The sequence below is a fragment of the Chaetomium strumarium genome, assembly GCF_033439665.1.
Source record: "Chaetomium strumarium strain CBS 333.67 chromosome Unknown B0T15scaffold_7, whole genome shotgun sequence".
NCBI classification, from domain to species: Eukaryota; Fungi; Ascomycota; class Sordariomycetes; order Sordariales; family Chaetomiaceae; genus Chaetomium; species Chaetomium strumarium.
In genome coordinates this window covers 2,532,877-2,558,791 of record NW_026944435.1, presented here as the reverse complement: position 1 = coordinate 2,558,791, position 25,915 = coordinate 2,532,877, and the positions used below count along the sequence as shown (strand labels likewise).

Genomic DNA, 25,915 nt, shown 5'->3' with positions numbered 1-25,915 from the left:
TACCCTACATGTACAATGTGGCAACGTAAAATACGTATGCGCGTGGTGTGATGTATGTAAGAATTGGTCCATGAAGCATACGGTAGTGTAGCTCGTGTAGTAACACGGTGTTCTCCACACATTTGACTACACCCGGACACAAGAGTCAAGACAGACGTGACGTGACCTCCCCGCTGAGCCATGTGACAAGTGACAATGACACAGTGCAGCACGGGTTCCCAACAACTGAAACAGGGATCGGGGCGAACGGTGCCGTGCCCTGGCAACAAGCAATTGCCCCACATCTCCATCAACCACCCCGCCTTTTATGCGGAAGCCTGCCCAAAGCCCCGGGTCAAGATCCACCGTTGTTGCTTGCTGCGAACGTTGTCGCTCACAGTGTAGCAAGAGTCCATAGTCAGACAACCATGGCCGACGTAAGTTGTTGATGATGATGCTCATCTACCCGAAGATGCTGCTCAAATTCCCCATCATTTACCACCACCATCCTTTCTTTCCCCCCCGAATCTCATCGCAGCGCTAACACACGACCCGCCCAGCAACCCGAGACCGGGCTGCCCCCCAACTGGGAGGTGCGGCACAGCCAGTCCAAGAACCTGCCCTACTACTTCAACGCGGTCGAGAAGGTGTCGCGGTGGGAGCCGCCCCCGGAGACGGACACGGAGAAGCTCAAGATCTACATGGCGACCTACCACAGCAACAAGGGCGGGCTGGCGGCGGGCTCGGGCGAGGAGCGGCAGCCGGGCAAGATCCGCGCGGCGCACCTGCTGGTCAAGCATCGCGACAGCCGGCGGCCGTCGAGCTGGCGCGAGAACACCATCACGCGCAGCAAGGAGGAGGCCTACGACATGATCCGCGCGCACGAGCGCCGCATCCAGAGCGGCGAGATCTCGCTCGGCCAGCTGGCGCTCACGGAGTCGGACTGCGTCAGCGCCCGCAAGCAGGGGGATCTGGGCTATTTCGGCCGCGGCGATATGCAGAAGGAGTTTGAGGACGCGGCGTTTGCGCTGAAGCCCGGCGAGATCTCAGGGATTGTGGAGACGGCCAGCGGGTTGCACTTGATTGAGAGGTCGGTCTGCCTTTCCGCCCATGGGATGGTGGACACGTTTGCTGACCGACAGACTGTTGCTCTAGGCTCGAGTGAAGTTCGGAGATATTCGAAGATGAGCCCTGTACTCATGATCCTGATTTGCCGGTCGGTTTTTGTTGGCGAGAGCGACACAATAGCGAAGCCTTCTGCGCCCGTGCCATTTCTTGCCGCGCCCTGATTTCTAATCTCATATGGGCGCACGCTCTGAAAATAGCATGTAAGGCAAGCTAGAGCAATCACAAGCCATTCCATTATCGACTTGAGGTATGCTATGCTACCTGCGGTAGATTACCAACAAGAACCGGAAATGCCCGCCCACGCCGCGAGCGGAAGGGGTATAAGCGCCCTGGGAATTTCATCATAGCCAACCCCCGGAAAGAATACTTCCTTTGCAGCTCTCCTGGAGCATGCCTTCTGAAACGATCGTCCGGGGTTCCAGTCCCCGGATTTTAGGATGTACCCTTCTTCTAATACCACCGAACATTAGGTACCAGCTGTCACTGCTCTTCGTCTCTAGTACATGTACAGGACAAATCCAGACGCGACTCTCCCGTATCTACCTCATGTCGACATACTGTCCACAATCCAGCGCGCGAACGGCGTAATGCTGGAGAAGACCACCGTCATGATGCCCAGCGCAATCATCGACAATGCCGCATGTGGCGCTGCCTCGTTCTGCGTCTCGTAAAGATACGCCGTGCCCATCGCCGCAGCATTAATGCCGACCGTGACGCCTGCCGCGACGAACCGTGGGTCATTTGCTCTATGCCGGGCCTCCTGTGCTGCCTGTCCTCCCATCGCCGTGTCACCACCACCACCATCTTCAACAACTCTTCTCTCCCTCCCAGCAGTCGCAGTCACAGCCGTCGTTGTTGGCCCCCCCTCAACATCCCATGGCCTCAACCGCCATCTGCGCACCGCCCAGCCACAGACCCTGGCCTCCAACCACCTCCCCGCTCCAAACCCGAGACCCATCTGGTACACAATCCCACTGCCCACCACCATCGCCGCGTTGAGCCCGGCATCCCCGCCCAGCATCGCCATGACTGGATTGGCCAGCGCAATGGTCACGCTCCGCGCCGCGAAGGCAAGCGCCCGGCTCGCGGGCGCCACACCCAGCACGTGGCGTGCGAAGAGCGGGCCGCAGACTGTGTTGGCTAACGCAAGCACGGCCGAGACGGTACAGACAGTCAGTCCGCCGCGGGAGAGCACCTGCCCCCGGTACTCGTAGAGCTTGAGCCCCCATGCCACGAGGCCCGAGTTGAGGATCGAGATTGCGATGTCGCCTGCTGCTAGGGTGGGTGGTGCGTCTGAGCCCGTGCCTGTGCTTGTGCCGGGATCTGGAGTTGGAGGAGGAGGAGCAGCTGAGGCGGCGCGGACGATCAGGGTTGACAGCGGGGTGTGAGATTGCAGGGCGCCGAGCATGGCGGGCAAGGGGCGTTTGCTGATGGCTGAGTCTGCGAAGATGTAGGCTATCATGGTAACGGAGGTCCAGAGAACGGCGTTGAAGAGCCCGGAGAGAAGGGTCCGGAGCCATGACGCCAGACGCGGGCTGTGCTTTATGTTCGTCTGGATGGCTAGAGTTGTGAGCCATACGGAGAGGAGGAGGAAGGTGGCGAGGATGACATCACTCTCGGCTCTGTAGCGGAGTGGAAGGCCGAGGGTGAAAGTGAAGAGCCAGCAGAGGAGGAGAACTGGGTTGCGGAAGGCCCAGCTGCGAAGGGAATGCCAATACGACGCTCTGTGTATCCCCACCGGGGTGTTCTCGACTAGTTGCTGGGCACGCTCATCGCCTTCAAAGGATGATTCCCCCAAGGGGTCGGAGCCAACCGTCACGGAACTGTCTGCGGGAGAAGTATTGTGGAGCGATTGAAACCGCTTGCTTAGTTTCGGTGTCCTCCGCGCCTCGCCATCTTCGACGTCGGTCTCTCTGTCGACCCAGAATTGTTTGTCGCAGCGAACCAGGAGGCACTGGACTGGAAAGGCCAGGAAGTAGGCCGAAACGGTGTTGAATAGCCCCGTTAGTACTTCGCTCCGTCAGCCAGACTCCTCAGCGGGTAAGCATGTACAGAGTTCGCTTACCGAAGCCGACAATGATCATCACAATGCTGCGGGTATCTGACAGAGGGCCCTGGCAGAGCATGACGACAGGAACGGTAAAGCCAATGGACATGTGGCGATTCAGCAGCTCCGTCTGTTCCGGTCAGCACGAGCAACCGCCATGGCCAGTCTCACACCAGGATACTCACAGCACGTTTTAACCGCTTGTGATAGAAGTCCTCGACTCGTGGAATGGCACACCCAGCCATCCAGAACAGCACAAACACCCCAGTCATGGCGAGGATGGGCGCGGGGAAGTCCGACTGCTCCTGGTCTAGCCCCAGTTGTATGCCTGCTATCAACAATTGGGCGAGAAGGCCCATGAATACCGCGAGCAGTCCATCCTGGAGCCTTTGCAGCAAGTCCAGGCGCACTTGGCACACCGGAGATGGCCGGGTGATGGCCTCCAAGTCCGTGCCGGCCGAGAAGCGCACGGGCGTCGGTGAAGCCATCTCCGTCGGGCACCGGGACCACGGCACCGGCTTTCGGAGAATATGAGCTGTGTGGGCCGGAAAAGGAGTGGACAACAGATTGTTTGCTTCTCACACAGAGGGACACATGTCCGGTAGTGAGACATGGCCTTGGATGAAACCTGGGAGCAAGAGGGGGGACGGCGACAGTTGCACTTAAAGAGTGACAGCATCGGCAAGCACTCGTGGTGTCTGGGACACGCACCGCAGCCGACCTCCCGTTTGTATCCCTCGGGGAACATGTTCACCCAGCCGTCTTTGACGGTGAAGCCTGAGATGGATGGATGTCCATGGAACCAATCTCGCCTAGAGCTGACCTGCTCCGGGACGAACGCTGTGACATAGACGATCGGAAGGTGTTCTTTCTTTCGTCGTGGATATGGAGACGCCCGGGTTCCGGCGCGCCACTGGGGGAGCCGACAGTTCACCGCCATCGAACGAATAAGGTGTGCGAATCAAGGTGTCGCAGGAGGCTGTGTTTGCCGGAAGGGCTCACGACATGTCCTTAGTAACGTCTGAGGCGACACGTCGACATGTCGGTGTAGACTGTCCATTGTCGGAGGAGGAGTAGCCCGGTGGGCCGTGGGCGTACGCTCCCGCCGCTCGCGATTAGTTGGTTGCAGACATGGGCCAAACAAGGAGTATGTACACGAAGCCCTGGACAACGCACTGCAGAGCGCGAGTCGGCGTGTTTGTGGCCTGCCGGGCCAACGGGACGGGGAGACGGAAGGCCCCGAACCCCCAACACGTCTCAATCTCCCATGGAACTCAAACTGGTGTGTACTAGTACTGGCCCGACAACGCGCTGCTGGTCTCACGGCCCGAGGATGGCCAGGACTGGCTCAGCTCAAGCATTCAATCAGGAACCTGCCTTGCCTTGTCTCATATGTCAGTCAGTGACGGGCATGACCCACTCAAGCTCCGGCAGCTGAGCCGAACGGTCATGCCTGTCGGCACATCAACGCCACTGCGGCGCCCCCGCAAACGGGCGCCGCCCTTTCCACGACTGATGTGCTAAAGGCTCAAGCCACACCGCAAGATGCGGGTGTAGGCCAGCCGTTCGTGCGATGGCTCATGCCAGATCAGCCAAGCGCGCCGCCGCTCAACAGCCGCCACCATACCCTCATTCGCGGCTTTCAGGCTGTCCGTGTGGACTCACGGTGTGCCAAGTCGCTTGATCAGGAAGCTCGGACTGCAAACCAAGGTGTTAAACCCGATGTAGAGCGGTCACAAACGAAAAATCCGGGCTAAAGGCCAACCGGCGCTGCAGCCGTAAGCAGTGCCAGTGTGGAAAGCCGCAAGGCCCCGACGTGTGGTTGCGGATATGCACCTTGCCGCATTGCAACACCGGTTGGCTGCGGCTCGAGCCGCGCTTTGGCCCTAGTTTGTTGTCGTGGCATTCCGTACCGTTTTGTGGCGCACAAAGCAGGGCTGGTAGCTGGTTTCGTAAGTCGAGGGCCGTTCGTGAGGGACATCTAGGAGAATATCCACGTTTCGCAAACCGTTGGACGCCGACATGTCTTGCACGCTGTGCTTGTGCCCCTCGTGAACTTAATTTTGACGAAGCCTTTCAGGAGTTGAGCATCAGATATCTGAAACGGAGTCATGCCTTGTACTGGTGAGCTTCTTGCTTGGGACCTTTCCAGGTGAGAAACCTCGAATGCCTCCCTCAATCATCAAAGACACTGCAGGCAGGCTCTGGGGTGACCTCTCACAAGAGGCCTATCGCCCTTCAATCACCGCGGAACCCGATGCTGCGACCCATCATTGTTGGGAAGGTTAGAACACAAAGGCGAAGTTTTAGACTGGTTGGGAGACAGCAACCTTCAGCGTTTGCCAAAGTTGGTATATCGTACGGATGTACTGGCAACTGATATCTCAGCTTGGTGTTCTCGCCGGTCAGTTTCAGCCGTCACCCGTTCGAATTGGCCTGTGAAAGGCTGGGACCAGCAGCCGGCACAGGGCTTGATGGGAATGTCACTTGACGCAGTCGACGTTCGTTGGCATATACGGGCGTCGCCGGAGAAAGCTCATATGCGGCTGGGATACTTTGGAGGTACTCGATGGAGTATTGTGCTTCGCATTCCGCCACTGAGAAAGGCTGCGAACAGAACCGCGAGGCCGCATTTTCGAACTCCACTAGCTTTGTGAATTACCAGATCCTCGAAGCCCCTGACAAGAATTGCCATTGAGACTGCCTATCGCGATATACGGCGGATTTTCCTGATACCAAGAGGAAAAGTGAGGACAGCCGTGGTTTGGAATTGAGTGACCGCGGGCGTCGATCCGCAATGACAAGGCAAACTAGGGTAGAATGACTCGCAGGGATCCATTCGAGATCCAATAAACACTGGCTGGTCAATTCGAAAGACTGCATCTAACTCGTCAGCATGGAACTGCCAGCGGTTGTCGCCTACGGACGTAACGGAATGAAGGGACAAGGCAAGCTTTCATGGTGCTGCTGTTGTGGCAGGAAGCAACCCGCGTTCGGGTCATCAATGATCGGTTAACACTGAGACTTGGCGCAAGCTGGGGCCACAATGCGTTCATAGCTCGTATTTAGCGCGGGGCAGTTGTGCAGATCATCAGGGGGTCAAAACAAAAAAAAGGTTCGGTTAAACCCACAGTGATATTCCACGCCCAAGTCACATGGTCCTCAAGTCGGTATCAATTCGGAAGCTGTTCCTTCGCGCGACAAGCCAATTCCGGCTTGATGTTGTGAACCGTCCCCCTTCGAAATAGAAATGGATGCAGAGGCGTTGATCAAAACCCTACGGGCGTACGACCCGTCTTTCGACGCAGCGGCGGTGAGGGCAGTTCTCGGGGACCCAAAGTCGTCCGAGCTTAGACGCTGGGCGGCTGTTCACCTCACCCCGGACACGCTGCTCACGGTGGACGAGCTGAGCCAGTAGGACCACATCCCTCCCATGCCATGCCATTGGTGTTGGACCTGACCACTCACTCACTGCCAATCAGATATGCTGTCCTCGAGGAGTCAGGTCGGGCCGAGAAGCTCGCCATGTCGTCCGACCTCACCACAGCTCGTGTTTTGAGCGACCATGAGATCAAGGACGCCATCGACGAACTCAACCGTTCCACGCAGGCCATCAGGCGACATACCGAGACGCTCAAGCAGCAGCAACAGGCTCTTGGCCGTCTTGTGAACGCCAACCGCCAGGGCGCCGAGGAGAGGCTGGCTCTGGAAGAAGGGCAGACTCGTAAATGGGAGGCCCAGTGTAAGGATCTTGCATTCAGGGTGTGTACCGACGAACCTGGCCACTTCAGCAAGTCATGCCACTGACAAGGGCGCACAGGCAGACGACTTGACAGAATCCCTGCACTCCCGTGTCCATGAATTGGAGCAGCGGAGCACCGAGGCTGGTCCGGCAACCCAACAGCTGGTGGACTCCTTGTTGTGCTCAGACGACAAGCTCCTATCCAGTCTCCAAAAGCTGGGATGGGAGCTGCAAACAGAAGACACCGAAGAACAAGAGGATGTTGCCGCGCTGCGCGAGGCGTGTGCCAGGTACGCTACGCTGCCCCCATTTCGAGGGTGAGAAACTCATATCACGGCAGGTTGATAAAGTTCACGGTGGAGGGAATCCGCACGAAACTAGACCGCATCTATCTGGAGTCCATCGAGCAGTCCGTCCAGTCAAGGCCGAGCAACCGAGTCTCGGCCGACGAGGTGTCTGCGCTGCAACAGGAACTTGAATCCCTCTACGCCGAGATCCTCCCGGTCGCACAGATGTCTACCGAACAGCAGTTCCTGGAGCCGGCGCTGCAGAGCCTTGCCGCAAAGAACGGCCAGGGCCTGGCCAGGTCTGCTCAAGCGACCAGCTATGTGAGTAGAACAACGTGCTGGGATTCTCGCCGGTGCTGACGTAGTGCAGATTCACGAGTGCCTCGACTATCTCCTTGATCGCGCACGAGATCTGATGACTCGGCTGGAGGTTTTCCAGGAGTATCAACGTGCGGTCGGTGCTGTCGTCGACATTGCCAAGCAAGAACTGCTTCCGGACGCTGCCGCCGCATCCCCCACAAAGCAAAAGAGCCTCAAGGACCAGGAGCCGGTTTCTCCTATTCGCCCTCGGCCAAAGCAGCGACCGAGGCACTCGTCCGGGGCTCCTGAACTTGGGGCCGAACCACCACTGGAGGAGATTCTACGCGCAGTTGCCGTCAGTCTTCCACACGATGAAGAGGCGCCTCCTGATGTGCGAGCACAAGTGAATGAGCTGGTATCGACACTCCACAGCCGTCAGGCAAAGGTACAAGACATTGCGCGTAATGTCCAGGAGACATTCGAGAGCGCAGCAGCAAGGCAAATCGCCGACGGGAAACTGGCAATTCAGTTGGTCCGCGACTCCATCCTGGCCGAGAGCCCGTTTGGCGAGGTTCGACTCGTGGATCCGGAGATCGAAGGGTCACTCACCGTGCTCTCCCAGGAGCTGGCGAATATTGACGACAAGCTGAAAGAGACTGACACCAGTGTTGCGAAATTGCGAGGCAGGAATGCAAAGAGAGACGAACTCATTAGCCGCTGGGGTTCATGAACGCATTCCACAGCTTCGAGGTATGTGGGCCATAATTAAGGTATCTTGTCGCAGTTGTTGGCCCACGAGCATGGATTGATCCAGACCAATACAGGCAACGGTACTCCGCCGATATGCTTGGCGCCAATGGCTTGGAGGATGACATCACGACGATGATGGCACCCCACGAATACATGTATAGAAGACTAAACCCGACACAGCTTGTTAACCTAACCGCTTTCTCTGCAAAGGACACTACCGTCTACCGAGCACTCCGGTTCGCACACCTCCCAGCTACAGCACATCATGGATAAAGTCAAGGGCACGATGAAGAAGGGGCTCGAGAAGGTTACCAACATGGACCAGGAGCGTAAGCTGTTGTCCGCTCTTCCCTACTTCCCGGAGACCCCGAAATACTCAAGTCTGTTCCTCTAGCCATACAGGAAGACAGGAAAGACACGCTTGACGCAACCTGGCCCAGCCGCGAGCAGCACAAGAGCATGACAGCCGGGCCCGATCCCAATCTGGCCAGGGCATCGCACACTGGTGACCCCACCGGGCTGACGGGAAAGAACTCGATGGGACAGCCGACAAACAAGCCTTGAGGCTTTGGTAGAGCTGAGAATGTCGGAGGTATTGTTCGAGGGAGGGATGGCCGAGGGGAATAAGTATCGGCGTACATCAGTGGGGAAAGTTCAGGAGGCGAAGAGTGTGTGATGGACAACATCGGAAGAGTCGATCTGTGGACTTTCGACATGTAAATTGCGATGAAGTTGTTGCCGGGGCTTTACAATCCATTCATTTCCTGCCACCTTTTAGAGCTTTCGTCGTGAATTGCTACCAGCTCTCTTACATCGGTATGTGTCTCAAAGTGGCCTGATTCCGCGTCGAGGTCCTAGTAGAGGCCTGAGTGCTTAGGGTTATGTGGGACGGTGCAGTGAGAGACAAATGGAAATACTGGAAACTTGAGCTTTGCCGACACGACTTGTATCAGACTCACATAAGGAAGACCCAACCCACCTGCGTCCGCCTCCGGCCCCCTGTCGAGATTGAGTCCATGCAAGGGACTTGCAGAGCCCGCACTCCACTGCAAGTTCTGCAACCCTGACAGTCTGACTTCCCAGGGGCTCGTCATATGGGCAGCTTACACCAGACAACACCGGCTGATTATCCGAATACCGCACACTATCTCTGTTCAGCTGTCCAGAACATAGAATGCGCGCAGTTCCTCTGGATATTGAGTGCTTCGGACCTCGAATACCTGTGCTAGAAGTAGGCACATTTCTACCCGGATAAAAGCATTGACTCCTAAGTAACCGTACTCAACTCGATGGCTACCTCCCGCTAGGTACAGATAGTGACCGAGCCAAGGCTTACCTATAATGATATAAACTTCACAGGAGCTTACTATCACTGTGACACTGGCAGAGAAAGATGCCGCAAGCGACCAGTGACTTCACGCTGTTCTCTATTGTAAGGTAAGGTATGTAGCCATGCTCTGATTTACCCCATCCGCCCCATAATGCTCCATTGCTCCTTCGAATCGCGATACCTATCCTCGGTGCCCTGTTTGGGCCATTCAGGAGGCCTTGGCCTTCATGCTGTCAAACTGTCGATCGTGGCTACACAAACCAAAGGGAGAAACGAGTCCACCATCAGCATACAACAACCTCGAAAGAAGAAAATGATTCAAGCAGACAAGAAGAAAACACACTGTACATTGTACATTGTACAACTGTACCTTGTACATGTTCCTAGCGCTGTCATGCCAATGCAACCCGACGCCAAGGAGTACAGTACCATGTATCGTACAAACAGAGACCAATCCAGGGGGGTTTATCGCATGGTTAGGGGGAGCATTGGGGTGGTGGGATGGATGCGTATAAGGTAAGGTAAGGGTGAGGGGGGCGCGGGTGTTGCTGTTATTCCTCGTACCTTCCCCCCGTCAAGACGGCCGGCGCGCTCTTCTCGAGCTTCTCCTTAAGGAACTCGTACACGGTAAAAGTGACGGCCTGGCCAGGTGCGACGCGCATTATCCTGGGCGTGATGCCCTTGTAGAAGGCGTGGAAGCCCTCTTGTCTGTTTACCCAGCTCCGTTAGGACGTCGCGCGCAAACTAGAAGGGTACATTACATGTACAAAATGAAGGGACAGGGGAAAACTGGGAGGAGGAAAGGTTAACGCACTTGAACATGTCTCCGGCGATCCTGCTGATCCGCTGCAGCGCCGTAGTGCCCACCTCGGCCGGCATCTTCTGCAGTCGCGTCTTGATCGTGTCGATCGGCGCATTGCTGAGCGGGCCCATGGCGCCGCTCACCAGCCCGATCAGCGTGGTCTGGTAGCTGGGGAGGTTGCCGCCTTGGTACTCGGGCTGCCATTGGTAGAGCCAGTTCTTGAAGTAGGTGTAAGCGGTGAAGTTGACGGCCTGGTTGCTACCTTGGCGTAGAGCCGTCAGGGAGACACCGCGGTACAAGGCACCGGCGCCCTCCTCTTTTACAATGGTGTAGAGAGCATGGGCAGCGTTGCGGTACTTGGGTATGTCGAGCGGGTCGGCCATGCTGTGGTGCTGCGCCTGCAGCCGGATCTTGACCACCTCCATGGGGGTGACGACGGCAACGGCCTCGGTGACGCCCGCGGCGAGGCCGGCGAAGAAGAGGCCCTGTCCCGAGATCATCTCGGTCTCCTTGTTCATGAGCAGCTGTTTATACCACTCGAACGAAGTGAAACGGATGGCCATCTTCGGGATGATGCCCGTCAGGACCGCCCCGAGACCCTTGTACAAGCCGAGAGGCGTCTCCTTGCGCACGATCTCAACGCCGGTTCGGATGAAGCCCCGTTTGGGCATGCCTGGCTGCCGCCCGCGCCGTGAAAGCTGCATGCGCACCTTAATGGTATCTGGTCACCCACATGACGACCCACGGTCAGAACGTTCCCTGGCACAACTGAAGCTAGGATCGACGTACCGAGAGGATGACACACCAATGCCTCCATCATACCAGCACCTCCGCCAGCTGAGAACGACCAGATGTGTTAGTATGACGCATACTGCTGCGCAAGCAAGGCATCCTCCTGGAGCTGGGGCTCACCGATCAAGTTTGTCGCCGCTGATGGCGGCTTCTTGCCGTCCCTGGTGACTTTTGTCGCCATAGCTGCCGCTTGTTTTGCCTCTGTCCTGACTCTTTCCCTCTATAGAAGTCCTCCTTAAGAGGACTCGCAGGCTCAACGGAGCGTCCTCCGAGATATTGCCGTGCCGAGCGCCAAGCCCGTGTTTCCGAGTCCCGAGCAAGAGGTTGTCGCCTCAAGTTCTGTTTCACTATACAGCAATTCCACTGTGGGCGCTGGATATCAAGTCCTGAAGTGCAGGAACGCGGCTATCGTCCGTTTGTCGAGGTGAGATCGAGACGACAACTGAGCACGTGAATCAAGCGTCACCAGTAGATATGACGATGGTGAGACAATCAGGGGTCTACTTCCGCAATTGGAATGGGTCTCAAGTGAGCAAAGGAGAAAGGGGACTAGGGGTATCACCAGAGAGGAGACAAAGGCCCAGACGGAGAAGACTTGTGTCGTAAAGGATTGCGGGAGCCGTCCAGATCAAATAAGGCCTTTGAGTCACAGCAGATCGGGTGCTAGATCGGAGAAGGGGCCGAGCCAACCTGGATATGAGACAGCAAAGTAATGTAGACGGGGCGCTTGCCCAGATGTAGATCCAATAAGACGAAACCCGACCTAGAACCGGCGCCGGGAGAGCAACGGGAAGTTGAAGTATCCACGTTGTCGGTTCTGAGTCAAGGGAGGACTAACCCAGGTGGGTAACTAACCCTTCGTCCGAGGCTGAAGGAAACCCCATATAATCGACCTACCCGGAAGAAATAGAGAAAGCCTGTGACACTACTGTGGTTAGAGGTCATAGAACGGATCTGCAAGGGCCATGACGGGATGTGACGGATGGCTCAACCGCTGCGTTTCGGACACAAGGGTTGTTGCGCTGAGATAGAGGCGGGTTCTTGGTTGCTCTGGGTCCTGACGGACCGTCCATCGGTGCAGCGGAGAAGTGCCCCTCAGGTCCCGGACTTGGTGGCAGCTGTCTGGGGCGGTTTGACAGCTTCTGTCCGTTTCGCTCGTCCATTTTCTAAGTTGCTCTGTACCGTAATAAATGTCCCTGAATACGCGGTTCGAAACCGTAGATGGGCATTCGTGATGTATGCCCAGGGCGCATATTGCTGTTCTGGCTTGTGATCAGGTCGGTGACGTAGGGATAACCGACTCCAGGCCGAGCTTGTGATTCTGCGGGGAAGCTGAGGGGCAGAGGGCCCACTAATAGCCGCATGGCCGGACGCTTCCGGGATCACGCCCCCAGCGCCGCAAACAGTCAATGCCGAGGTCCCTTTGCGTCTGCCGAACGTTCAACGTGTGCCGGGGCTATCGGCAACGGGAGAATTGAACGGATTGACCAGATGTGTACTCAGAGAGCAGAAAGGAAGACAAGATTGGACTCGGTGTACAACAGAGAATGGCACGTCTGTTACAATGATGTCCAACAAGAATAAACAGGTACCTATATACTTTGAGCAGAAAGGGTATTAACCATGCACCCCAGAGAACCATCTACCGACCCGTGTTTGGCGCCTTCGCCTATGCCTTTTATAAACCTCCCTCGGCAGATGCACAGATGTTGAACAGAGGCGCCTCGCCTCAAAATCACGTCCCAGTAACCAGCGCGCAAAACCCCCAAACCGGATTTCCGAGATTTCCAGTAGCCCCGAGAGAACAGAGAGAATTAACAGAGAAGGAAGCAGGGAGAACAATACCAGGTTCGTCTGGCAGTCGTCTCGCAGCATGTCCATGGATGTGACACCCAGCGGTTTAGCTTGGGGTCGGTGTGCTGGCATCCAGGGAGCCATTCCCGCGCCCACTCCCAATGTCCTTGAATGAGTAAATTCGGACTTCGCCATCCTCGCTGCCGCTTGCCATCCGGCTGTCGCTTAGACCGACGCAGGTTACCGGACCGCGGTGACCGACAAACGTGGCGTCGCACTTCCCGGCGCGCGGCTCCCAGCATTTGACCATGCCATCGTTAGCGCCGCTGATCACGCGTATGGTGTCACCGGCAAGCGACCAAACACCCTCGAGATGACCAAACATGGTTTTGAGGCACCTGCCGGTGGCGCTGTCCCAGAGACGGATGGTGCTATCGAGGCCAGCGGACAGGAAGTAGCGAGGGGGGAGAGGGCGAGACGGGTCTGATGCAAACGAAGGACCGTACATCAAGCGAATCTCTTCATCACAAGATGGCGAACTGCTGCAGCGTTCTGCGTGCATGAACGACACCGTTGCGGCACCGTCACCTCCGCTTGCGACTGAGTGGGTGTCGCTGTTATCGCCAGACCCGCTGCTGCCGGTCAGCAGCTCATCGTCCGGTTCATACTCCGGCGGGAGCAGCAGCACTTGTTGGACATGGCCAACGTGACCTTCGTAGGTGCGAATCACCTGCTTCGTGTCGAGATCCCAGAGCTTGATCGTCGTGTCGTCCGAAGATGACATGACGGTTCTACTGCTGATGTCGAGACGAGTGCAGTTGACCCAATCAGTGTGGCCTTTGAGGCAAAACGCCTCCTTCGAGTTAAAGTCAAAGATCTTGACGCTCTTGTCGATCGAGCCACTAGCAAGAAGCTGAGCGTCAAAGTGTACGCTAACCACACCATCGGTATGGCCTTGCAGCGTCGAGATACACTCCCCCGTGTGCCAATTCCAAATCTTAATCGTGTCTACATCAGGTTAGCGGAACCGTCCTAGCCCGTATGTCAGAAGTTGAACTTACTGTCCAGGCTCCCGCTGATCAGTTTGGACTCGTCGAATTGTAAGGCGCGGATGCCCCGTGTATGGCCCTGGAGCGTACGGATCTCCTCGCCGGTCTCGATATTCCCTGCGTACCCCGGGTCAGCTTCGGGCCGCTAAGTTAAACTGAATCCTGCAGGAGTGGACCTACAGATTTTGATGGTGGCATCATATGAACCAGTAGCCAAGATATTGTCGTCCAGTTGAAGACACGTCACGCCGTTAGTGTGTCCTTTTAGGGTCTTGACCGAGCAACGGCCATACTTCCAGTTGTAGCCAACCTAGCAATATTGTCAGTCTCCGTGGGATTCTTCAGTTACAGGCGGATGGTATGCTCACCTGCCATCGGTCTCTGTACACGGCCTTCCAGCTCCGAGTCTTGGGCTCCTGTTCCGGTTGCTTCTCGACGCAGCGCCGTTTGTTTTCTGGCTCATCTGTGGATTCCGCTTGCCGTTTCGCTGACGGCAGCGACCCTTGTGCGTCGGAGCGCGAGTAAGAGTCGTCCAGCTCCTGTATCCTTCCGTTGGAGTTGTCCTTGGCAAGTTGGCGCGCGCGCGTGTAGTTCCGTAGCTTCTTCCTCTCCAGCAAAGGCAAGCCCCATCCGCACTTTGTGCACTTCCTGTTCACATGTTGCTCGCACATCCGGACCCAGACAGCATCGTCATCCGCCAGCATGCGCCACCTCTGGCTGACTTGGGCGGCCTTCGTCAGGCTCACTGTGTCGAGATAACAGAGAATCTTCTGGGCGAGCTCGACTGGTAATGCGGTGATGAAATCGATCTTTAGAGCCTCACTGACTTCGCGAGAAACAAGTGAGAGCTGAGGAAAGCAGAGCTGTGAGAGGACTCCCTGCAACATGAGCTCCCGATGGCGTGCTGGCGCGGCGGAGAAGAGTGACCACACGTGAGTGATAGCTTGTTGGTCCTAGAGACAGGTCAACACCCTCCCTGTCTCGACATCCACGGGGCACTTACCGCTGGAGTGAGCTTGTCCAACTCCCGTTGAATCATGACCATCTTAGCCTCGTCCGCAGCTCTTCTACATTTTGAATCGGGCCGGTGCCGATAACAGTACTTTGTGTTTGGATCTTTCTCCCGTGCTGTCTGCTCGTTGTTCGGTTTCCCAATCGGCGCATACAGACTAGGGATATGCTCCTTCAGGAAAGGCGTAACCGTCTTCCCGATCAAGGACGACGACATGGTGGTCATGCTGTCTCGCGGGCGCGACCGTTCTTCCTCCTCTGGGCGCAGTCGATCGCAGCTCTTACCCGTATCTACCCTTCTGGCCTCGCTCTCGTCTCCTCTCTCAAGACTCGGGGTTCTTGTATGTCGAGGTGTAGAACGGTATGTCAGAAAAGCCCCGTCAGCGTCATCGGTCGGAAAATCGATGCCATTTCGGCTCGGGAGCGGCGGATGCCCGTTTGGTGTGGTGGGAGATTGCAAGCGCTCCATGGGGAAAAGTCAGTTGGGAACGCAAGCAAACAGGCGTCTTGCGTTGCTGCCAGATAAATGGCCCGTGCCAGCATTGGGCTCGTGTAACTCGCGCCCGTCAGGGTGAGTCGATGGCGTGCTGTCTCGGATTGCTGGCGAGAGGTCGACCTTCCACGGCTTCCTTGGCGAGTATCGGGGCGGTCAAGCGGCCGGGTAAGTGAGAAACAGGCGGCACGGCGGCACGCAATGCACTGCCGCTGCTTCGCAATCAGGAAGCCACAGGACCAGGGTGTCGAGGCGTATACAGTGCCGCAAATGCAATGCTCATCGAGGGCGGCTGGCTATGCTGGAGTATCACCACCACCAAGGCACTACTATCTTCGATCTGTCACGCGAGGTGCCGGTCGCTTGGCCTTGAATTGATGCCCAATTCCGTCTTATGTATTGTTGGCAAACGCGAGAGCCGCTGCGATACTGCGGGGGAGGGGCCGCAAAAGGATCGTTAAGTGCTGCCAGGTGTTGACGCAGAGCGGGTAGTGGTGTAAGAGGCGGGAAGGATGGCGAAATCGCATGGTGGAGCTGCTGAGCTGCTTTGCACCAGAAATTGCGTTATCGTCAGTCATGTGGCCCGTGCGCAGCTCCCAAACCGCCGGCTTGGGTGCGGGGAGCGAGCTCCGCCTGAACTTTTAGCGTTGCCCGGTTCGAACTTCCATGGACCCCTGGGAATCTCTCACGTGAGGACTTCAACAACAAAGCGCAGCTGCACAAACTCCAAAAACAAACTCTGAGTACCCGAATCTACTCGGCTGGATACGAGCCAGCACAGGTCATTCGATGTACTGGCACCCCTAGCAATGGTCCGGCAGTTATGCTCTACGAAGGCGCATTTTGGACTCCTGGCCATCAAGGTTGCAGGCGGATAAGCGAACGCCCGGGGTCGAGGCCCTTCGCACTTCGCAGAAACCTGTCAGTCTCTACAGTTCATCTCGAGAACTTTTTACCCCTGGCTCTGGGCTCCAAACACAGAGCTTGTTCGTCGTGATTTACTCCTTGACTGAAGTACCTAGATTGGGAGCGATCTTATGACTTGTGCCGTCAATGTTTTCTTTATTGCGTACAATTGCGCCATTCTCCAGTATCAGAGACGAATGTGTCAACCCAAAGGGTCGGTCACGATGGTATGTATATCCAGTACATGCTAAAGATAGTAGATGGGGGAAACGACAAGAAAGTCCTGGCATGAGAGTCCCGTGTTCTATACACAATTCGTCCGCCATACCTATCGATTATGAATCGTTCTGATAGACAAGATGTCTTCTCAGGGTTTCTGCCTTCCTACAACCCTGCAACTCCAAGTGATAAGAGACGTGTCCTACCAGTGTGCTGGATGAATCAGTAACGTTCAACTAGACTTTGTCTTTCTCTTACCCTGTCGTACCCTCCTGGTCTATCAGGAATATTGCCTCGAAGATAAGGGACGCTTTGTATAATACCGTGGGCACGCGAGACCACTCCACTGACCCCCTTTGGAACCGTGAGATATAGGGTCGGTGAGAGTAAAGCGCAAACGATGCCACTCCCGAGGAAGAACCAGCTGGAGAACCACGGTTGCCTTGGAACGGTCCCGGATCCGTGCAGCGAGACAACGATTGGTATTATGCTGGGCCAACCGGAGAAGACCGGACTGGAGCTGGAGCCAAAATCGTTATCGTCGAAGGAACAGATCCTGTGATCCCGCTTTGTCCATGCGAAGCCGGTAATGCACTCAGCTGCGATGCTGAGTAGAACAACGAGCGTGAAGATGGTGGGATCATACTACAAATGTAGAGTCAGTAATCCGGTCCCTATGTAAAGAGGTAAACAAAGTCGTCCGGGACGACCATGCTTTAGTCGTAACGTAGTAAGAGTCTCGGGCTCCCCGTCATCCTCCGGGGTGGTCGGGACCATTCCATCAAGATTCTTCTACGGCCCTTTCAGGCGAATAGCCGCCTTGAACATCTACAAACTTTCGCTCCTGAGCTGGGCGCCCTGCTGGACGATCACCAAAACTGCTTGGCTGAACAGGCATCAGTGCTGAACATGGAGCTACTTTTAATACGCGCCTTGTCTTGAGAAATCTACACGGTCTTACAATAAGTCGTCCAGTTCGGTAGAAAACGAACCTCTCTCTCTCGGATCCAATAAAGACCTCTCCATGGATCCCGTCCAGGAGCCGATCGACGACCGCGAGCTTCTGGATTAGGTTCTCTACCATAGCCAAGCGATCCTACTCATACGTGTTCGCAGTGGTATCCGTGGCATTGAGCGCCTTTTGCCATACCAACGAGCCCGCCGGCTTCACCTGCCTTAGCCAAAGCCGCCACGCTCCTCTCCGGGTCCCGGGTCCGATCAGTGTTCTAGAAGGTCGCGCAGGATCCCGAGACAGACATGAGCCCCAGATTCCGTCCAGCTCCGGCAACCTCACCAAGTAAGCGCGGACTTCCTCAACGCTGTAGTCAGCTTCTGGTACAGGCTTTGGGCCGTAGTGAGGAAATCGAACTCGTCAGTCCGTGACGGGGAATATGTGTTTGATTAGCCGCTCCTGACCTGTGCTCCCCGGGCGCATTTGGCCAGCAGGTTATACGGTGTCTCGAAGCGCCTGAGGCATGTCGACAATTGTCTCTTGGGCCCATGCTCGTCACGTCCTGTCCTCCGAGCCTGCTGACGTGTCTCTGGACTCAGTAGCCGAATTCATTGTCTTCGCGCTGCCGTTCTACGGCCCACCGTCGTTCCTGTTCACTCTGCAGGAATTCAGCTGATCTCTGGAACCTGGAGAGCCTGGCAGATTTAATTACTTATCGATCTCCCCTGCCGCCTGCAGACAGTGCAGAGTGGCTAATCGTTACGGGAAGCTTGTTTCGCCCCATCCCAAACTTCATTTCCAAGCGGCGTGTTCAACACCCCCTCTCAGAGCTGAGAGCTGTGGCGCACACCGGCGCTATCGATTGGCTTCAGCTCTTGACGCACGTCGTCGATTCACTATTGCAGCTATTGCAGATATAAACGTCGATCTATGGACAACCACGTTCAGACTTCGATAATGGGGCTTGTTGTAGTTTACGATCGAGCCAGGGCTTTTATTCACCGCCGTCGAGTCCTGAAAGCCACACCTGTTGCGCTCATGCACAGTAATTTGGGCCAAGGAAGCGCTATGTCGAGAGTCGACGTTCCATCAGGTCCGACCCAATCGTCCACGGCCAGCTGCACAATATGATATATCCCGCGCCAAGAGTGCTGAAAAGGGTAGGCCAAGTCCTTGACTGGGCATGGGGATGCGTGTGCATACACCTACATCGACACTACTATGTTGCGTTTGCCATGCAGCAATCATTGGCGCAGGTTGCGCCATTGTTGCGTGCGGCGTGGTAGAGCCATCGTTGCTGTGGGTTTAAGCTCATGAAAACACCTTAAATGCGGCCATGATCCTCCTACGTAGGGAGGTATGTGAGTGGGTAGTCCGAAGAGACGGATTCCTTGCTTCGGGTGTAGGTAACCGGATAGTCGGAAGAGCACTGCCTTTGTCAACAGATCATCCGCCGGCTTGAGCTGCTCTATTGAGACCCCAAGCCACCCTCTTCGACGCCAATGAAGCTATCGGTCCTCTCACTGGCCACCGCGGCGGCGGTCGTCAATGCAGCATACTCAGGGGACATTGTTTACTATTGGTAAGTCAATGCAATGCTCCAGTCGCCTAGCTGGGCCCCGTTGTATGCTACTAAACAACCAATCAGGGTGGACCAGTCCGCGAGCTTCGTCAACGGCACTATCATTGGAGGACTGCAGTCGCCTCCTTCTGCGTGGGCCCAGGCCATCGTGCAAGCAGCAGTGTACAAGGCTGCGGTCGAGTCGAGACAGGAAAGCCTCGAGTTTCAACAGCTAGCTGTCTCTCACGCCGCCCACAATTCACTTCTCTGGGTATTCCACGGAAGCCGGCTATACAACGCCGTGGATGCCGCCTTGCGGGCTGTCATCCCGGCCATCGGACTGGACCCGGGCTCAACCAAAGGCAAGAAGGCGGCCAGAGTCGGCCAGGAGGCAGCCGCGAAGGTCGCCAGTGCCCGCGCCGATGACAAGCTTACAAACTTCGTCGACTTCACTTACGGTCCCCGCGAACCCGGCGTCTATCAGCAGACGCCGGGCTCTAACCCTCTTCCCGACACTCCGCAGGCGAGGTTCGTGGCCCCGTTCGCGGGCCTGGGTGACATCTCCCGCTTCAGGGCTCCTCCGCCACCGAAGACCAACTCCAAGGAATACGAGGCCGACGCGCTGTACGTCAAGGAACAGGGTTCACTCAACTCGACCGTCAGAAGCGCCTATGACACCGACACGGCCTACTTCTGGCGCGAGTCCTCCATTACGTGAGCCTTTTGACCTTTCTCCTCCCGCCTTCTCTCTCCCACCGCTGTCGAGCGGCAACTAATAAGTCCTTCACCGAAAACAAAAAGCGCGTGGAACCGTTTCGCGGGCGCTATCATCGGCGAGAAGTACGCCACCAAACCCGTCGACTCAGCCAAGTTCTACGCCCAGCTCAACTACGCCCTTGCCAACGCAGGCTTCGCCTCGTGGGACACCAAGTACGTAAACAGAAAGCCCCCTTCCCTTCCCCTTACCACACCCCAGTTATTAGGGGTTCTTCATCATCATCACCACCGCCATCACCACCACCCAACTCCAACTAACAGCGCCCCCACCCAATAATCCAGATACGCCTATCAAGGCTGGCGCCCGGTCACGGCCATCCAGTACCCGGGGATCTGGGTCGCCTCAGGGCGCGATATCTCCGACCCGAGCTGGACGCCCTTGCTGCGCCCGACGCCGAGCCATCCGGACTACGTGTCGACCCACGCCACCTTCGGCGGGGCGGCGTCGGCCGTGTTGCGGAGCGCGTGGAACGGCGGCCGCGACGGCATCAATGCCACGGTCCTGAGCAGCAACGTGACGATTGACGGCAGGGGGGTCATTTCGAGGACGTTCACTAGCTTGAGAGCGGCGGCGGAGGAGAATGCGAGGAGTCGTGTCTTTGGAGGGGTGAGTATGATATTTCTTCTTCGACCTTCGACCTTCGTCTTCTTTTTTTCTTGCGTGTCTATCATCCCCTTGACTTGCGCTTGCCATTTGAATATGGGAATCCGAGAAATTGATGGCTGACGTTGATTGTTTGACAGATCCACTTCTCTTTTGCTGGGAGGGAGGGTATTGCGTTGGGTGAAAGGGTTGCGAAGGAGACGCTGGACAAGTTTGACGAGAATTGGGAGAAGTTTTGAGCTCCGCGCAGTTGGCTGGTTTGGGTTTGTACTAGTGCTGGACCAAACGCAGCGCGCTGTGGATGAAGCCACTGTCTCGGTTATGATAGTTTGAGACGGAGTAATCTTCGGTGGCAGGAGGTTCTGATATTGACCGACTTGGCTCTATTGACGCCAGTCCGTGCCTGCTGGATCTCTGTTGCGATGTTCTTACAACGGAGGATTTCCGGTGTCGTTGGGGTTCCGTTATGAGCCCTGACGGTGTCGTTTGCTGCGGGTACATAGTAGTAACTGAACCAAAGGCATTGATTGTTCACGTAGAACGATAAGTCAGTAATAAACTTCGTATTACTCGGTAAATGTTGGTACGTCGATTCAGATGAGAGCGGCTCTGTTTCTGGGACTGGCGTCACCAAGAAACGTCTTACTAGCGGAGGGTTTCGCCTTGGGGCATTCACCTACCTGGTACCTGAAAAGTTCGACGACCTTGTGCACTGTGATTGCAGCAGTAGTGTGGCTCAGGAATGAGGATGTGTGAGTAGCAAGTATCATGTTAGGCTACCCAGTCTACTGTCTAAGGTGTACTGAGGACAGACAAGTCTAAAGTTTATGCTCGATGCTCCGCTCAGCAACGAGAGTCTAATGACCGAGTTCCCAAAAGCCAGCAAATTCCCTACAGACGTCAACGCCAAAGCCAAAGGGTATCCTGCCAGTGATCATCATCATGTCCAGAAAAGAAAGCACATGCATGTCCCGTCCCCTTCTTAACCCTCCCCAAGCAATCCAGATGCCCGACAAAACCGTGTGTCCCGAGAAAACCGACCGATCCTTTCCCTCCTAAAACGCCTTGCCACAAATCATCCACTTATCCCACCACCACAGCCAATTCTGTCCCTTTATGATTCCTTCATCCCACCGTAGTCATTCTGTCCCTCATCACTCTCATCCAGTCATGCAACCTCCCCGACATTCTTCCCGGTGTCCACTCTTCAGGCAAATTTCACCACCGCACCATCGCGAGGAGGGGGAGGCGGGCCCTGCGATCCAGGACCGCCGCTTCCTGGGCCCTGACCCCGGCTCGTCTTATCGCGCCAGGCGTTAGTCAGCTTAGCCCGCTTGGCACGGCACTCGGGGCAGCCCTTCTTCTTGGAGCCGGGGACGTTTGGCCTGCGGCAGTGGACGCACAGGCCGAGCGCGTGCAGCGTGGCGTTGCGCTGCGCTCTTTCGCCTTGGCCTCGAGGGGCTGCAGGCTCGTGACGGCGGTTGTTTTCATTGTCGCTGGCGGCTTGAGCTTGGTTGGGGGAAGGTTGGCTGTGGGTATTCGTGGCGGCGGCGGCTTGAGATCGAGCTTCAGCCTCGAGGAAGGCAGCGGGCCGGGCTTGGACATGAGCCAGCTCGGCTTGGGCAGCGTCGTAAGCCGCGCGGCGTGCGCGGCGAGGCTCGTACTCGACGGATGCTAACATCCGTCCGCCCCACGGCGACGGCGGGCGTGCTGCGTTCGCCTTGTCCGCGATGGCCTGGTACTCGTGGAGGATCGGATCGATGAGTTGATCCGGGATGGGGGCAGGCGCCAGGGCCTGGATGTTGTTGTTGGCACTGCCGGCAACGGCGTTGTCGACGTGCCTGACATGGAGGTGACCCAGCTGCTGCATTGCGCCGGGCTGATTGAGTCGGGGAGCGTGGAAGGGCAGCGAAGATTGCTCGGTGCTCTCCTCGCCGCGGTTGGTGGTGAGGCTGGCCTCGAGAGTATCCAGAATGCTCTCCGGATAATCATCGGAGCTCTGGTAGCCACCGCTTGAGCTGGTGTCAGACATCGTAATCACGTTGGTACACTTGGTCTGACGGGGTGATAATTGATGGGTCTTGTCGGGTCAGTGGTAGAGGGGAAGGAAAGAGTCTGCGAATGTTGGCAGATATTTAGGTCAAGTCGGGTGCGAAAGTTTGTGATCGCTTGAGGATGGGAAATGGGATGAGAGAAATGAAAACTCCAAGAGCATGATCGAGGTATAAATACTTTTTCACAAGCAGCAGTCCGCCATGAACAGCCTGGTTGGACCGAGTTGAACTTCGAACGACCTGGCTGTTCGCCCTGCCATCCCATCACAGAACACAAGAAACAGAATTAGGCCGCCATAATTAGATATGAACAGCGCAGGTGTACATTGAACAGTGCAAGGGCAAGTGCGAGTCATGGCAGTTTGAAGATACCGGCAGTGTTTGTTCAAGTCTAACTCACGTTTTCCCCGGCCCTCAGCCATTTTGTTCAGTCATCTTGCTCATCACGACGCCCCCTGGTGTGTTTGTTTACTTCGAACACGTCAAGGGGGTGAACAAAGAACCAATGACTGACTCCCTGTTGTTATTCAATTGCTATTCGATATACCTGACTGAAACCTCCAAGTCAGACCCAAAGGAAGAAGCGTATTGCCAAAAATGAATTCAGAATCAAGTAACTATGGCCTTCTGCAGACTTGGGTCAGGCGCGTTTCAGTGAACAGTACGGAGAGAAGGAACCCCCTTTCCGTGTCAACCCTCGATTCATTTGAGCCCATAAAACAATTGCTACATACCAGGAGGCTGGGTCTGGCATGCATTGATGATACCAACGATAGAGCGACTGCTCTGGGAGTGGGAAGAGCCATCGGTGTACCCTCTAGGCCTTGCCCGGGTTGTGGTTATTAGCGGTGTCCGTGCCTTATATCGCCCGTTCCGGTACCTACATCATGTGCGATGGGTAAACGTGACTTCTGGTAACGGTTGATGCAACTAAATCAAAGTTGTCCAAGGCCCATTCCTGTCATACTCTAGAGATCTATAGTATCCCTACAGAGACGACTTATGAATGGACGCTTGCACCACACAAGCGTGATGAATTGTGACATTTTCCTTAGAAAGACGGGGGCATCAAACCGCCGATAAATATATGTCTGTATATACTCCGGCAATGCAATGCTAATGTGTGAACCTGACATATACATAATGGCTACATGGCCCTAAGGGGAAGTGTGACATTCGTCAATATCGCGAACCCCCCCTTTTCCACCGAGAAAATGTGCAAGGGAACCGACCGTCCAACCACCACCCAAAACAAAAGGAATCACCGGCTGCCCATATCAGGACATATTAAGTCTTTCTTGGTATGACTCCCATCCCCCTCTAGGTCGCAGGTAGGTTTTCGAACCGGGTATTCTATACATCGATCAAAATAGAAAAAGCTGACCAGGTCGTTCAACCGGTAGATATAATCTTCGCATGCGATTCTCCCGATGGACCCCAAATACGTATTCAAGAACGAGATCCCCCATATGGAAACTGCAATGAAGCTGTTCGTCTCGAGTCTCTGCTATAGTCGTCTGCTACGTTGTGTCGGAATCAAGGGGGCGGCTGCGTCCTCTCGCCCTCAAGGGGCCTCGCCGCCGCGCCGTTGCCGTTGCCGTTCGGCAGTTGTGAGTATCCCTTCTCCGCCAGGCCGGCCTTGCCCTCTCCGTCTTCGTCATCAAACACCTTGTTTTCTAACCACTGCGTCGCTCTGGCGCAGGCGGTGTCGACATACTTCATCCACGCCCACGCGGCAATGTACGTCAGCGTCGTGAACACCAGAATGGAAATCATCTTCGCCGGCCTCCCCTTCGGCTTCAGCCACACCTGCTCCCGCGGCGAGCCATCTTCGTTCTTGCCCGCCGGTTCCCATGGTTCGCCAGTGATACCATACACAATCCAGATGCCCACGGTCCGGAGAATGGTGCCATGCGTCAGGTAAACGGCGAAGGAGTGATGTCCGAGCCAGATCAGGAGGCGGTGCGAGAGCAGCTGTTGCAAGACCGGGGCGATGAAGAGCGAGACGGCGGTGCACATGATGAAGAAGGCCGAGGTGCGTCGGTAAACGTCGGATCCCTTCGGCACGATAATGCTGCCCCTGCTGCGATCCCCAGCTGGATCCACGATCAAACGGTGGAGGATCCTAGACCATCCCATCCAATCTTCGTGTTCAGCCGGGTACGAGCCGACGAAGCCGCCGAGCAAGAGAAGTAGAGGCGCGACGACGAAGGTGAGCAGCCGCTGGTGTGAGGAGATAAAGTTCTGCGTCGGCCGATGCTGCGCGAGCTCGGCGATCAGTGTGCCAAGTGCAAGCATGGCGCCAAATGTTTCTGTTGTTCATGTCAACCCATGCGTTCTGTGCCGCCCGGCTGCCAGTGTAAGAATGACATACCTGTTAGGGCGTTGACATTCAGCCACCAGTACGCGATCAGGAGCACATGCACCAGAATTCGGAATTTGAACCGCATCCCGATGGTGGCTGCCAACACGATGTAGACCTGGAATGCGCCGATGAGCAGCGGGCGCATGGCCCACTGATGCCTATCGTATTGGTTCTCCGTGTTGGTCCACGTCGAGAGCGCAGAGCCGAACAACCTCTTGATGTTCTCCCCAAAGGGAATGTCATCGGGCGCGTCGAAGCGGACCCAGAAAGAGTCACAGCGGTTCGCCGTCTTGTAACCCCCAAGAACCGACAGGACGAAGCTAATGAAGGTTGCAATCAAGGCCGGCAGAATCAGCCGCGGCGGGCGGCGGAAAGCGCTGCGGGCGACCGACTTGAGCGCCGCGGGGGCATTTCCTTGTTGGTATGCCAGCTTCAGGGGCTTGTAGGCGCAGACGAAGCCCGTCAAGAAGGCAAAGATGGGTACGCCGATGCGGCCCTGCCACGGTAGCCGCAGGTATGGTAGCTGCAATAACCGCGGCGCGTCATGATCGTTGTCGGAGGGCCAGAACAAGGGGTAATCGAGCGCTCTCGAGATGTGCGTAACGATAACGAGGGCGGAGGTAATACCGCGGAGTCCCTGGACAAAGAGGCTCGTCAATTCATGTAACCAGGAGGTCAATTGACATGTGAAGATGGCTCGTCTCGTATCATTGGCCTGGCCGCCTTTGTGGGCAAGAATCTCGGGACCGTCCGACGTACCTCGACCCATTTGATGTTTCTTTGGTTCGGCCTTGCGCTCATCTTGTCCGCCGCTCGCTGTCCCCCCCCGAATACACTTCAATCCACTCCAAAGGAAGCCAAAAGGCGAAAATAAGAAAGGACAATTGGAGAAGAATACCACCAACTCCCTTGGTGGCCCGCAAAGGAATTACTGGATACCGAACAAGCGAGCGTGTTGAAGTGGAATAATCCC

The 25,915-nt window shown here is 56.1% G+C and overlaps 8 protein-coding genes across 8 annotated transcripts; 3 read left to right on the top strand and 5 right to left on the bottom strand.

Moving 5' to 3' along the window:
• Positions 1 to 125: 125 nt before the first annotated feature.
• Positions 126 to 1,144, top strand: B0T15DRAFT_505673 (uncharacterized protein; the record flags this gene model as incomplete). The annotated part of the gene is made up of 3 exons (XM_062867535.1): positions 126 to 416; positions 540 to 1,069; positions 1,135 to 1,144. Exons 1-3 carry the CDS (start codon positions 408 to 410, stop codon positions 1,142 to 1,144), a joined length of 549 nt encoding a protein of 182 aa, XP_062718458.1. The 5' UTR covers positions 126 to 407.
• A 507-nt stretch (positions 1,145 to 1,651) lies between these two features.
• Positions 1,652 to 3,263, bottom strand: B0T15DRAFT_402944 (uncharacterized protein; the record flags this gene model as incomplete). The annotated part of the gene is made up of 2 exons (XM_062865182.1): positions 1,652 to 3,117; positions 3,173 to 3,263. 2 exons carry the CDS (start codon positions 3,261 to 3,263, stop codon positions 1,652 to 1,654), a joined length of 1,557 nt encoding a protein of 518 aa, XP_062718457.1.
• Positions 3,264 to 6,404: 3,141 nt separating this feature from the next.
• On the top strand, positions 6,405 to 8,213 carry B0T15DRAFT_487707 (uncharacterized protein; the record flags this gene model as incomplete). Its single annotated transcript, XM_062866456.1, has 5 exons — positions 6,405 to 6,568; positions 6,637 to 6,916; positions 6,975 to 7,186; positions 7,237 to 7,504; positions 7,554 to 8,213. The coding sequence occupies 5 exons, from the start codon at positions 6,405 to 6,407 to the stop codon at positions 8,211 to 8,213; spliced, it is 1,584 nt and encodes a 527-aa protein (XP_062718456.1).
• A 1,815-nt stretch (positions 8,214 to 10,028) lies between these two features.
• On the bottom strand, positions 10,029 to 11,718 carry B0T15DRAFT_312380 (mitochondrial carrier domain-containing protein). Its single transcript, XM_062863943.1, has 4 exons — positions 11,278 to 11,718; positions 11,155 to 11,202; positions 10,378 to 11,086; positions 10,029 to 10,271 (listed from the first exon to the last, which is right to left on the bottom strand). The coding sequence occupies exons 1-4, from the start codon at positions 11,336 to 11,338 to the stop codon at positions 10,115 to 10,117; spliced, it is 975 nt and encodes a 324-aa protein (XP_062718455.1). The 5' UTR covers positions 11,339 to 11,718; the 3' UTR covers positions 10,029 to 10,114.
• A 1,181-nt stretch (positions 11,719 to 12,899) lies between these two features.
• Positions 12,900 to 15,646, bottom strand: B0T15DRAFT_312307 (quinon protein alcohol dehydrogenase-like superfamily). The gene is made up of 5 exons (XM_062863942.1): positions 15,004 to 15,646; positions 14,369 to 14,953; positions 14,181 to 14,310; positions 14,013 to 14,117; positions 12,900 to 13,959 (listed from the first exon to the last, which is right to left on the bottom strand). Exons 1-5 carry the CDS (start codon positions 15,478 to 15,480, stop codon positions 13,058 to 13,060), a joined length of 2,199 nt encoding a protein of 732 aa, XP_062718454.1. The 5' UTR covers positions 15,481 to 15,646; the 3' UTR covers positions 12,900 to 13,057.
• Positions 15,647 to 18,739: 3,093 nt separating this feature from the next.
• B0T15DRAFT_543613 (phosphatidic acid phosphatase type 2/haloperoxidase) lies at positions 18,740 to 21,095 on the top strand. Its single transcript, XM_062870008.1, has 5 exons — positions 18,740 to 19,163; positions 19,230 to 19,856; positions 19,944 to 20,072; positions 20,202 to 20,526; positions 20,664 to 21,095. Exons 1-5 carry the CDS (start codon positions 19,084 to 19,086, stop codon positions 20,760 to 20,762), a joined length of 1,260 nt encoding a protein of 419 aa, XP_062718453.1. The 5' UTR covers positions 18,740 to 19,083; the 3' UTR covers positions 20,763 to 21,095.
• A 186-nt stretch (positions 21,096 to 21,281) lies between these two features.
• B0T15DRAFT_577730 (uncharacterized protein) lies at positions 21,282 to 22,733 on the bottom strand. The gene has a single exon (XM_062871071.1). The coding sequence runs from the start codon at positions 22,553 to 22,555 to the stop codon at positions 21,731 to 21,733; it is 825 nt and encodes a 274-aa protein (XP_062718452.1). The 5' UTR covers positions 22,556 to 22,733; the 3' UTR covers positions 21,282 to 21,730.
• A 1,380-nt stretch (positions 22,734 to 24,113) lies between these two features.
• B0T15DRAFT_514687 (acyltransferase family-domain-containing protein) lies at positions 24,114 to 25,743 on the bottom strand (the record flags this gene model as incomplete). Its single annotated transcript, XM_062868140.1, has 3 exons — positions 24,114 to 24,889; positions 24,952 to 25,579; positions 25,702 to 25,743. 3 exons carry the CDS (start codon positions 25,741 to 25,743, stop codon positions 24,114 to 24,116), a joined length of 1,446 nt encoding a protein of 481 aa, XP_062718451.1.
• Positions 25,744 to 25,915: the final 172 nt, after the last annotated feature.